Source organism: Gastrolobium bilobum, unplaced genomic scaffold (genome assembly GCF_033153095.1).
Source record: "Gastrolobium bilobum isolate Gb01-03AN ecotype WA unplaced genomic scaffold, APGP_CSIRO_Gbil_v1 utg10412, whole genome shotgun sequence".
Classification (NCBI taxonomy): Eukaryota; Viridiplantae; Streptophyta; class Magnoliopsida; order Fabales; family Fabaceae; genus Gastrolobium; species Gastrolobium bilobum.
Window position 1 is genome coordinate 182,924 of NW_026896943.1, and position 13,942 is coordinate 196,865.

At 32.2% G+C, this 13,942-nt stretch overlaps 1 protein-coding gene across 1 annotated transcript; it reads left to right on the plus strand.

The window, feature by feature from the left end:
• Nucleotides 1-11,034: 11,034 nt before the first annotated feature.
• Nucleotides 11,035-13,572, plus strand: LOC133302915 (uncharacterized). The gene is made up of 2 exons (XM_061502745.1): nt 11,035-11,995; nt 13,125-13,572. The coding sequence occupies exons 1-2, from the start codon at nt 11,220-11,222 to the stop codon at nt 13,189-13,191; spliced, it is 843 nt and encodes a 280-aa protein (XP_061358729.1). The 5' UTR covers nt 11,035-11,219; the 3' UTR covers nt 13,192-13,572.
• The last annotated feature ends 370 nt before the right edge of the window (nt 13,573-13,942 follow it).

The window sequence follows — 13,942 nt, forward strand, 5'->3', positions numbered from 1 at the left end:
TAGCAATAAACCACCTCCTGTGCTACATGAAGAACAAACTCAAGAAGTTCCATAAGGTGATCCATTAGAGAAAGTAGAAACATAATTTTAGATAATTATATTGTGTTTCTTCAAGAGCATGCAATTATTTTTAGGCTTAAGGAAGATGATTTAATCAATTTCCAATAAGTCTTAGAAAGCTCTGATGCTCATAAATGGATTGATGCAATTAAAGATGAGATAAAATCTATGAAAGATAATGATGTTTGAGATCTTGTCAAGTTACCTAAAGTTGCAAAACTCATTGGTTGTAAATGGATATTTAAAACCAAAAGAGATTCCAAGGGCAACATGGAAAGATATAAGGCATGTCTAGTTGCTAGAGGTTTCACTTAGAAGGAATGCATAGACTATAAGGAGACATTTTCTCCAGTTTCTACCAAGGACTCTTTTAGGACCATAATGGCACTTGTGGCTCATTTGGATTTAGAGCTATATCAAATGGATGTAAAAACAGCGTTTCTCATTGGTAACACTGATAAGACCATTTATATGGTGCAACCAAAAAAACTTTATATTTTGAGATTCAAAGTCTATGGTTTGCAAATTAAAAAAGTCCATTTATGGCCTTAAGCAAGCTTCTCATCAATGGTATCACAAATTTCATCAGGTTATCATCTCTTATGACTTTGAGGTGAACTTGGTAGAAGATTGTGTGTATCACGAGTTCAATGGGAGTAAATTCATATTCTTAATATTATATGTTGATGATATATAACTTGCCAACAGCGATATAGGCTTATTGCATGAAACCAAGAAATTTCTCACTAAATTTTTTGAGATGGAGGATCTTGGAGATGCATCTTTTGTCTTAGGAATACAGATATTTAGAGATTGCTCTCAAGGTATCCTACGATTATCACAAAAGGCCTATATTAAAAAGATTTTGGATAGATTTGACATGAATGATTGTACATCAGAAGACACGCCCAAATCTAAAGGAGACAAGTTTAGTCTCAGTCAATGCCCTAAAGGTAAGCTTGAGATGGTGGAAATGACAAAGGTACTTTATGCTTCGACAGTAGAAAGCCTTATGTATGCCCAGGTTTGTACTCACCCTGATATAGCATTTATAGTGGGAGTATTAGGTAGATACTTGAGCAATCCAAAAGTGGATCATTGGAAAATAGCCAAGAGGGTTATGCGGTATTTAAAGAGAATAAAAGATTAAATGCTCACATATCAGAGGTCAGATGAATTAGAGATCATTGGGTATACTGACTCTGATTTTGCTGGATGCCAAGACAGTAAAAGATCCACGTCAGGTTATGCTTACATGTTAGCTGGAGGAGCTATTTCTTGGAAGAATGCTAAGCAGAAAATCGTAGCTTCCTCTAATATGGCTGCTGAATTTGTAGTTTGTTTTGAGGCATCCAACCATGGGGTATGGCTACGTAATTTTATTACTCGACTGCGTATAGTAAGTGGCGTTGAAAAGCCAACAAAGATTTATTGTGACAATAAGTTAGCAGTGTTGTACTCCAATAATAACAGAAGCTCTTCAAAATCGAAGCACGTCGATATAAAAGTTTATGGTTATTGAAGAAAGAGTTTAGAGTGGTCAGAGATCCATGGAGCATATAGGGACGAACTACATGCTTGCAGATTCACTTACTAAAGGCTTAGTGCCTAAGGTCTTTCACGAGTATATTACTCATATGTGTGTTGTTTTGTTTGATGACATTTATATGTTTGTTTTCTGAAGAATAAAGATTTTGATGTTATTTTCCCTCTGAATGTGTATATTCTGTGGTTGTGTTTTTGCTTTTTGTATGCAAAAAATTAAGGATTGATCTCATAAGGACTAAAAGTAGGACCAGTTGGAAATAAGCATGGTAGAGATCACATTGCATCTAATATCCATGCCACTCATCCATACAGTGACAAAAGTTGCCATGATCTCATATTAATATAAGAGATGGACTAGATTGTATCTGGGGAGAAATCTAAGGATAAATAGCATACGGTTACGCACTAAGGATATATGATATAATTATCTCAGATCAATGTGTAGCCCAAGTCGAACATTGTCAGGAAATTATATTTCCTAATATGTTTGTGGGCTACATATTGTATTAATAATTATATTATGGTATTTAATATATATTAGATAAATTAAAGTGATCAAATAAAGATGCCCAAATAGATTCCTAAGTAAGTGTGGGACAAATGATTGAATATCAATGTTCGGCCAACTACGTATAATGGGAGCTTTTTGGCCCAACAATAAAGAAAAGACTATAAAGGGTTATTTTCTCCAATATATCAAATAATAACCCTAGTTTCTCTTCCCCATCAAGAAAGAGACAACACACTAAATAATAAGGATTGGAGTTATTTGACTGAGGAAGATTAAATACCCCAAAGGAGAAGATCATACTAAAAAATAAAGATTAGGGGTATTTGACTGAAGAAGATCGCATACCCAAAGGTGAAGATCGAAGTTAATCCTTTGCTATGGAGACAGGTATGCCCAGTGTTATTAAACCCGACCCGGGGATCGACCCGGTCGGGGTACTGGGTTACTGGTCGGACCGGTGGGTCACTGGTCGGACCGGTTGATCGGGATATATATAGATATATAAAATTATGAACATATAAATTCAATTATATTCTCCATATCTAAAATGAATTAAACAATGTTCATTAAATAAACTCAAAAATAAGAAGCATAAATAAATAAAAATGAATGTTATTACTATGTCAATTTAAATTGCAACTCAGAATCCCCATAAACATACCTCTCAATGACATTGAACTCGTATTTTTCAAATTCAACTACATTAAAATGACATATATCACATTCTCTTAATTTATTATTCCGCAAATTACTTCAGTATTAGAAGCTAAAATTTGAGGTCATTGTAGAAGAGTATACTAGCAAATAAAATTACAAAAAGTTTTAAAATGAGTTCTACATTTTTTTTGACTTGATGAAACAATTTTGGTTTTTTTTTTTAGAATACGTGACCCGACCGGGTCACTGGGTCACCGAGTCACCGGGTTTGGTCGGTTTTATCCGGGTTTGACCGGATCGATGCGTGACCGGTCCAATGCTTAACCCGATCCGATCCAATGACCGGTTCATCGGGTTCCGAGTCGGGCCGGGTTTTACAACTATGAGTATGCCTCCACCTTTTTGTTAATATTCCTTTATGATTTGGTATGATGGATCTTGGTTTGTTGGTAATGGTTATCACCAGAAGGTTAAGAGGAATTAATATTCCAACAAACTTCACTTGACATTTTATCAAAGTATAAAGAATTAATCAAGCAAAAAATCAAGTCCTTAACCAATAATTTTAATTTTTTTTCTCACAAGTAGGGAACAGTGGCCAAAGTGCCACTGTTGGAAGAAAAAAAACACTAAAATGCTACGTCTACAGTAAATTTTGCCAAAATGCCACGTGGCATATTTCACTACACTGTGTAGCGAAATATGTGTGCAAATAATTCGCTACATGGTGTAGCGAAATATGCCGCGTCAGAATGCACAGAACCAAAAATGCCATGTGTCAGACAGGGAGAATTTCGCTACACAGTGTAGCGAAATTCTCCCTGTTTGACACGTGGCATTTTTGGTTCTGACGTGGCATATTTCGCTACACCGTATAGCGAATTATTTGCACACGTATTTCGCTACACAGTGTAGCGAAATATGCCACGTTGCATTTTAGTAAAATTTACTATTGGCATAACATTTTGGTGTTTTTTTTTTTTTCTAACAAGTGACACTTTGACCACTATTCCCACAAGTAGACTATCTGTTTTTTTTGCAAGAAACCACAGGAAATTGACATATTTGTTTGCAGATTTTTTTCAACGAATGGAGATTTTGTTGACTTGGCGCAAGCAGTCTTCTAGATGAGTTGTAACAATTATTAAAGGTTTTATTTAGTATTATTTGGGTACTAGATTTCTTCATAATTGTTTGTTTCTGTTTGTCACTCCCTCTACTTTCTACAAATAACTTGACGTATAAAACAGGTCACAGAGGACACAGGGCATAGCATAACATTTCTTTGATATTTTGTGCTCCCTAGGACTGTTAGGGTATCTCATTTTTGATATTATTAATCTACACTTCACGTAAGGTAATTATCTCCTTTGACAAAGTCTTACAAGAAGCTATTTTTTAGGCACTATGAAATATAATCGATGAGATAGAACTACTAATTACTTCTAGAAAACATGAAAATGGCAGGGAGAAGAAAGTTGACCACTTACGTACGTTTGCACTTTTTAACTCATTTCTATTGATTATTTTAGGGAAAAAGTGTGTATTATTTTAAAGGATGTAAAGTTGTGTCATTTTAAGTGAGAGAAAGAGATAGATAAAAGAGAAGAGAGAATGGATAGAAAAATATAAATGTGTGAGTTCTACCTCTTTACGAGAGTGAAATGATATAAGTTGTATCATTTAAAAGGACAAACATTTTTTCCTTATTTTAAAAAATAAACAAAACCAAACTAGAATATTCTAGCATGAATACAATACTTATTAGGTACATTTATTTAAAAATTTGAAATATTAGAATAAATATTAAAAAGATAACAAAATACTTATTATAATTATTTTAATATTATATGAAAATTTAAAATACTTATATGTAATAAATCAGTGCTTATCCACAACGTCAAGGGAAAAATGTCCAACTCCACGCGTGCTTCGTTAGCGCACACACATTTTTCCAAGATTGCGTGACATTTTGTGATTTTAAAATTATTATACATCCTTGTCAAGTCGTCATTGATAGTTTGATTACTTGCCTTTTTCTTTTTAATCTTTTGTTTAATAAATTCCGGTTAGTTATTCAGCTGTTGATCAGCATACATTATACTATTTAACCAGCCTTTTAGCCTGTTGTTATAACTTTTATTTTAAAATTACATTTCTAATTTTTCTACAAATAATAAATAGAGAGAAAAAAATATTTAAACATTGAGTTATTGATAAATGTGAATCTAAGAGATATATAACTATTAATATATTGAGTTGGATTCACATTTTATATGGTATTAGAACTTTGTTGTCAATGTTTGATTTTCACAGCCTCTCATTTATTAATAATTAATTATGTCTTATGGAGTTTTTAGCACACTTAGAAGAGTCTGTGTATTGTGTATTATCCACTATCCACTTATCCTATTGGATTGAGTTGACGCTTTACATGATATCAAACCTCGATGTCACTGGTTCTTTACATGTTAGAAATATCTTAATTATATTCATGGTGTAGAAGCTACTCCGGGTATCGGATTTTATTTCAATTTCATTTGGTTTTTGCATTTCGCAACTTGGTTCTCATCTGAATTCTGTACGCTGCCGAGTATTTGCTGATAGGAAAAGATCTTTGTGTTGAAATTTTGTATGACATGCCCCAGTGGTTGCTTTGTACCAAAATGCTTTATTTTTCAAGTTCCAGCCAATAACTTCCTTCAATCCTCTTCAACTCAGCGTACCAAATGGGGTTAGAATTTGCTTTCTTTCTTTTCTTTTCTTTTTTTAAAGCTTGGGGTTGGAATTTTCTTGTTCTTATAACCTATCTCTCTTCTTTCTGGTTCTCGTACGCTGTTTGGGATTGCAAAGGAGCTTCAGGGTTCTAAAAAATCACTTCGATCCAAAATTTTAAGGTGTTGGGTGAGAGTCTTCTGAATAATTTATATTAATTTCTAACACAGCTCCTCACACAAAAGTTATGAAGTGTGGATATTGCACATGTCTAATGTTTTTGATTTTACCTTGTGCTTCTTTTTAATTTCACTTGAAAGTGGGGCGATGAGGATCGAACTCGTGACCTTATAGTCACTGAAGCTCTGATACTATGTAAAGAATCACTTCAATTCAAAATCTTAAGGTGTTGGGTAAGGGTTTTTTTAATGATTTATATTATTCTCTAAAAGGTGGTGAAGGGTCAGAGGAGAGTGCGCGGTGGATAATTTTTAAATTTTATCAAATGTTTGATAATTTTTGTATAAACTAAAAAAATAATGGAAAAAGTGTTTGTCATTTTAAATGGCAGAAAGTTATGTCATTTTAAGAGAGATACAGACACAGAAAATTTGAATTTTAAATTAAAAAAATTACTCATTTTCTCTCTCTCTCATGATTTCCGTTTTTCTGTGTCTATCTCTCTCCTAAAATGACATAACTTATGTCATTTAAAATGACAAACACCAAACCCATAAATAATATATTAATATAATTTGAAATTTTATGATAATTATCATAAAATGGTACATACAAAAATATTCTGTATTATATAATTTTTTATGAATTAAAGACATTGGTTTATTTTATTTAATAAGCATCCAATGAAAAGCGTGATATATATATACATATATATATATATATATATATATATATATATATATAGGTACTTTTTAATTTTATAGTTTTCATATATAGTAGGTAAAACATTAATCTCTCACACTATATATATCACGTTGTCCGTGTTTCAAACCCAACTTTAAATATATTAAGAATAGGAGTATCAATTACTAAGTATTATTTCAGTTATATATCATTTTTACCTTTTATTTAATTTGTATTATACTGCCAAAGTTGAGATAGTGCACATTTAATTATACAAAATAAAAGAACTATCTTCCTCTTTAAATACCTAAAATTTATCGTGATGAAATAATATTTATCCATCAACTGCATTATATCCATTGAATTTATTTTGGTTGAAAATATATCCTTTATCTTATTCATGATTTTTATTTAAAATTGTTTTATATTACTAGGACGTAGATGACATAATATCTATAAATTTAGGGTTCAAGTTTTCTTACGTTGTAGGATAATAGGAGAGAAAAAAAGTAGAGACAAGTTAAATGTGGGTTCTATATTTTATATTAAAAAAGAAAAGAAAAATTAATTGACACAGAAAACAAATTTGCGTAGAAAAATTTTTTACTCTCCTGTAGCATGAGAGTATTATTTTCGATAAATGTATTATGAATAGTTTATGCAATGTACGGTAATATTCATAAAATCATTTTTTTTGTTATGATTATTTTAGGTTTTCAAGACGTTATTATAGTCTTTTCAATAAATTCATTGGTTAAAAATATTGTTTCTATACTTCTTGAAAATAATTCATTAAATGGAGTTAAGTGGTATCAAATAGTTTCGATAAATGAATGCTCGCGATGATGTGACTTGCGAGAAGCCGAGAAATAACTATAACATATTATATATAAATAAATATTTTATTCAGGCTTTTTATTTGAAATTCTTGTATTTAATTTGGTTGTTGGGGTATATTGCATTATTCATAAAAACATATTTGTGTTGTTATGAATATAATAGACTTTAATATGTTTTTTTGTAGTTGTTAGATTTATTATTTGAAAATATTTTCTTGAAAATATTGCATTAAATGGTAAACTTATTAAAAATGTTGCATTACATGGTATTCAATGAAATTAAATAATTTCGATAAACAATTTTTTTTAAAAAAAAAGTAAATCAATGCTCTATACCATCACTCGTAAAATTTGGCATTAGGAGATCTGTAAAAATAAACTTAATTTAATATATTGCTTAGAGATAGATGGTTTTCTCCCTTATTTTTCTTAAAAATAAATAAATAAAATTTATTTTTCTTAAAAGTAAATCAACTTAATTTATTTTGCTTATTTTAATTGCCTTATTTTTCTTATAAAGAGATGGAATATGATATTGTGATGCTGTCGTGTTTTCTAAGAGAAATATATAAATTTCATTAAATCGTTGATGTGATGCACAGTTAGTAACTTCAATTTTCAAGGAAAGAACTTAAGTGAGGAGTTCGTCATTGTCAAATATAGTAATCGAGTTATAGGGTCCAGAAATTTTGCGGAAAGGATTGGATTGACAATATTTTGAAATTGCTGGAGAAGGTGGTGGTGGAGGACATGTTATGTAATGTAATGAAAAGAAAAATGTAATGAATCATGAATATTATGTGTTTATCTATTTAAAACAAAATCTCAACCACTACTTAATTAAGTGAAAGGTACTGCTAAATATCATATCTTTCCTTTTCAAGAAGAGTTATGGAAACCCACTCAACCCGAGAAACTGGCAATTGTCGGTATACACAATTTCTCAGCCTAAAACCAATGGTCCCAGTAGGAAGACTAAGCCCCTCAATGATGTCAAATTTACCAATGAAGTGATATATCATATATGCCTTGCCTTCTATTCTATCTAACTTATTTATCTATTCAGTTTGTGACACAGCAGCACGTAACATTGGTTTCCAACTTCTTTTGGGTTCTATTTTCACTTTTACTTTCAAATTTTCAATAAATAACTCAGACCAAAAAAGAAGTACTTTTTCTCTATTAGTAGCAATGAAATGATTAAGCATATGAAATCTATAGGTTTAATGTTGCTCCGTTTAGTGGAGATAAAGTTATTTTTAGGGAGTCTAAAACGATAATGTTTAATAAAAATTAATATAACTCTAAAAAAATTAGAATTACAAAAAAAAAAAAAAACATTTTTTTAACTTTAAAATGATATTATTTTGGACTCATTGAAAATAAATTATTTCTATTCACGAAAGATACATTAAACCATAAATAATTGACGGAAGATACATATAAAAACATTTATTTTGTTAAAAGTAAATAATTATATAGGCAATACCGTAATATATAGGTTTTCCAAAGAGATTTAGAGTTATTTATCTACACGTTGTGAGGATGTGTTTGACTATGGTGCATATTTATCTATTTTCCGGATTAGGGAAGGCTCACCTTTGATGGGTCATAGGAGGAGCCCGTGGAAAATTTCATGAGAAAAGAAAAGGAATAGGAAAAAAGATGTATAAACAGAGATATATATATATATATATATATGTATATATCGGGGAAGGATCCGTTTACAAATTTTTTTACAAATTACACTAAGTATGATCGGTCGTACACTCTTGATTGATTGAAGTATGACCGGTCATACTTAATATAATTTGTAAGAATTTGTAAATATAACATTTCCATATATATTTGTTAAACTGGTACTGGCATCTTTTAATAGGAGCAAGCTGTATTCGATATAAAATTGTTTTTGTATGATCGAAAGGTGATGGATACTGTTATGGATATATACCATATCCTAACTACCTTCCTAAGAATCCATTAAAGGATAATTACTCAATTATCCTAACAATATAAAACAGTAAGACTGCTAAGTATAGAGTCTCATCCAACAGAAAGGAAGTTGAATCCTACTACAACTGAGAGATCTACACAAGCCCAAGAGATAACCCTTATAAACAAGTAAACAAGAGGTTAAAGACCCCGTGTACATATTTTTGAACTCATTTACTATTTCTGTCCACATTGTGCACACACTCACATCTCGGCTATAAGCCTATTGTTTGTGCACAGAGATATTGACTATATGCGCTCAAAGATACCTATCTCTAGGCTATATATGAGCGCATACCATACGGTATAGCAATACGGTTCTCTAGGATCGAACATTGACTCTGTCTGTGAGAAGGGTTTCAAATTATGTAAGGGTAAGGTAAAGTTACGTATAATAATTGCCCTCACCTCACCCTCTCTAATCAGAGTTTAATGAGGAGAAGAGTGGTTTTTTTTTTTTTTTTTTGTTGAATCTGGTAACATGTATTCATGCAACCTAACTAGGTCTTTGACAACCATTATCAGAAAAACAATTGCTTTCTGTGTTAAATCGTAAACCTTAATTAAAACTTAACAAGGGAACAAATGAACCTAACTCACCTAATGGTATTTCAAAAGCTAGAAAGAACCTTATATGTGGTCTTTTTGAAAAGCAATGGTATGGGTAGGGGAACTTCATTGGCACTCACTTGCACTACAAGAACTGATTTTCACAGCTACCAACTAAACTACCTTTATCTCTTTGCAGCCACACTACCATGATGGTATGTGCTATTGCCGTTGCTTGGAGAACATTCAACATTATTTGTTATTCTTATCAAATTAATGAGATGATAATAATTAACGAACACAGATTCGTAATATGAAAAGCGAACATAGTTGTCTGATAAGGCAATAAAAGAAAGACAACATGATTGTGATGATAGCTTTATGATCCACTCTAATCTTAGTGCAGCTCCTGATGTGGGGCTGTGATGCCATTGCAATAATTCTTTGTGGCCCGCTCCATTCTCCAATATCTGAAGCTTTTGACACTCATAATATAGAAGCAAATAATTCCAAGAACTCGATCCTTAGCTTTCCTCTAATTTCTTCATAATAGCCCATAATAATAAAAGGAACAAACATGAAAAGGCCAAAGTAGTGGAAGGTACAGAGCATAGTCCCTACAAAAAAAGAAGAAGCGCAAAACCTCTAATCCAATAAGCTTATTAATCTTTTGATATGATTATATTGGTTGCTTATTTAATTTTTCTATCCTTATTATATGTTTATCATCGTTAGATTATATTTAAATCAATGGTTAAAAGAGAGATAAACAAAAGATATAATTTGTTGAGAAAAATAAAAGAAATAGAAGCAAAATAAAAAATATATATTATATTTGAGACGGTTGATTTAAATTTACGTAACGATAATAAAAAGATAACAAAAGTAAACAGGGAATATTATAAAAAAAAAAATTGGTAACATTTAAACGTGTAATTATTAGAAGGACACGAGGCAAAAGGTTGGAAACAAATTGAGATGCTTAATTGTTGGCAATTTAACTAAAGTTGGAAACAAACGAGCGAAGCGAGAGACATTGGTCAGTCACCGCCTTGTCCTTCCACATAAATAAAAGAGGAAAAGAAAAAACAAAAGACAAAGCGATGCTCATTGAAAGACAAAAATTGAGTGAATAGAAATGAGGAAGGGAATGGGCCCACGTGGTACCCCATCTAGAATCCCTTGACTTTTAGGACCCTCTCTCACTCTCCATCCTCAATCAATTCTCTCTTTTAATAAGAACCAAAAAATAAAAATAAAAATTCTCTCTTTTAAAAATCTTAGTCACCAAGAAATTAAGTAGCATGATCGATCACCTTTAAAGCTAACGGCGTTGGGGGGTTGTTAGATATTCAAATTACCCCTGCACCCTCCCCTGCTTTCAAAACCAAACCAAACACACTCTTAAACACAAAAAACAAGCCTACACATATTTTCTGTTCCTCTTTCTCCCTAAGAAAATTGAACCAGAAAAAAAAAAAAGAATGCTTGATCCAGGAAGAGACCAACCCACAATTTCTTTTCCATTGTCTGATGGAATAGGAGTTAGAACTCACAGTTATGACACTTGGGGAGCCACGAACTCTGGCTTCCGGGCTTCAAAGAAAACAACAAAAAACTACAAGAATTGTCATAGCTGGAACGATGTGGAAGTGAAATTCGGAACAGAATCAAAGGTGGAAGATGATTCAGGTTTTTGTTCTCCTCCTCTATGGACTTCAAGCCCAACAAAGAGTCCCCATCACCGCAAAAACTACTATCGATGTTTATCCCCTGCATCAAAGACACAAGCCATTGCAAACGGCCAAAAAGAGCTCATGGAAATGGTTCAGAACATGCCAGAATCATGTTACGAGCTTTCCTTGAAAGATCTCGTGGAGCACCCCAGGGTTGACGTTGGAGAAGAGAACAAAAATGTGCACAAGAGGGAAGGTGTTGGTATCAGAAAGGTTGATAAGAAGGGACATGTGAAGAGAAGTGGGAATATTGATAGTGGAGGGTTCTATCTGAAAATGGTTTTTCCAACTTCTCTGGGATCAAAGAAGAAGAAGAACGAGTCTTTGGGAAATAATAGTTCAAAGGTCTCTCCTAGAACATCGCTTTCTGATGGATCCGCTAAGAGCCTTGATAAAGAGTGGTGGAAGAAGAGCCTTTCAGCTTCTAGAGCAGAGAGTGAGAGTGGTGTATCGAGCATCAATAGTGGAAGCACAAAAAGTTCTGGTAGCAGAAGTAGCAGCAGCAGCAGCAGAAGTAATAGCAGGTATGCTCAAACCAATAGAAAATAGAAAGACAATATTTTTGAGTTTGTTCATGTTGGAATGATACAAAATCAATTGACTAATGGCAAATTTACTGGGTGAAATTTTTAAGAATCACTATCTAATTAACAAGGTATACACAGACGTTACTAGCATCTTTAGTTTTTTTTTTTGGATGATTCATCTTTAGTTTCTTACTTTATGTTGAACCTTCGTATATTTTCCAATGCTTCTTTGGTTCTGATGGGAACACTCAGTTGTTTGTTTGTCAAATTATGTTTCTTGCCAAATGTGTGATTAAAATCTTGATTGTGAAGCCAGTAGGTTTAGCCTGGTAGTGAAAGGTATGGTTAATTATGTAATAGGCGTTTGTGCTTAATTTCTCAATGTATCTTGAAACAAAAATCTTCATTGTGTCTTTGGTAACTGAAAAAGTTAAAGAATGAAGTCAAAGCATGCACAGGTGATCGGGTAGATTGGCCTTGCTTTAACATCATAAGCCACTGTCGATCCGTGAATGTGACACCAACTATTGTAATCTTTTTACTGATAAAGTTTCTGGCGTTTCTTTTAAGGACTTTGAATAAAATCAAATGTCCAAGGTGTGCAGTTCTTGTTTGTGGACAAAGTAAAAGGAGCTACAGCCAGGCTGTTGTTTGTTAGCTGGATGCATTTTTGTCGGGCATATATCTAATTAACCACAGAATGGTTTTTTTGTTTTGGGAATAGGATATTATATTTATATTATCTTAACAATGTTAGTTGAGATTATGATATATCGGTATTATAAATTAGTAAGTAGAGTAGATATAAAGAAATACGAGCATAATATAGTATTCCTTTCATTTTATAACAAACAAGGTTGTTTCTTATTATACAAATAACAAGAAAATGGTGTGGGGAGAGTTATCTCCATTATAATAGAAGTAAAAAATAAAGGACTAAGTCAGTTTGAACCTAAAAAAACAAATTGCCTAACAAATTATGAATGATAACTAAAATTTTTGTGTGCAGAAAAATAACAATTCCAGACCCTGCATGCGCATATTTAATACAAGACTCTTTTTATTGTGTGATATCATATGCTTATCATTATCTGTTAAAAATAATTAATTTTTGGATGCAATGTAGGCATGAAGTGAGTACTAGTAGTTGCTGGCCTTTCATGCGAAGATCCGAAAGCCTGTCACAAAAATAAGTGTTGCTTCTGCTGATCCACTGTATACTATATGGAATACATATTTATGTAATTATAGTTATCTGGGCTTTTAGACATGACGAGGCAGATAAAAGCAAGTATGCAATGTGAGGAGTGTGTTTTGAGTATATTTTCCCAGACAAGTTTTATCAATGTATCTTCTATTTTATGCTCTTTATATCTTGTACAAGATGAATATACATCTGCATCGGATGACGTTTTGTGATGAGTTGGATCGCAGAGGGAAATATGTAGCTTAAAGTTCAAGAGGAATTAATTTATGACAATGAATGAATAAGCTCATTGATGACATGTAAAACTTTTTATTACTCAGTCAGAGTAAGTCAAAATAGGAGAGATTTCATCCATGTGTCAAAATTTAGAGCTTTTTGTCACTGAAGCTCAAAATAGGAGAGATCTTTATACAATTATTAATGGATTAAGTGATTTTTTTTTATGTAATATGGAAGTATTCTCATTCAACCTCTTCTGACCATTTTGTTATTAGAATATGATCTTAAGGTAAATTCTTCATTAAAACAGAGAGTGTATTGGACCATTATTATTGGAGGAAGTGTGAGATCAATCCCCTCTTAAGAGAAAGGCGATTTTTTAAAGAATTCCAAAGAATTACTTTAGCCAAAGTTTGAATCCTTGACCAAAGAAATCCACTGGGTACTCACTTGCCAAATAAACTACCCTTTGCGGGTTGATTAAGTGATATTTTACTTGTATATCATATCTAAACCTT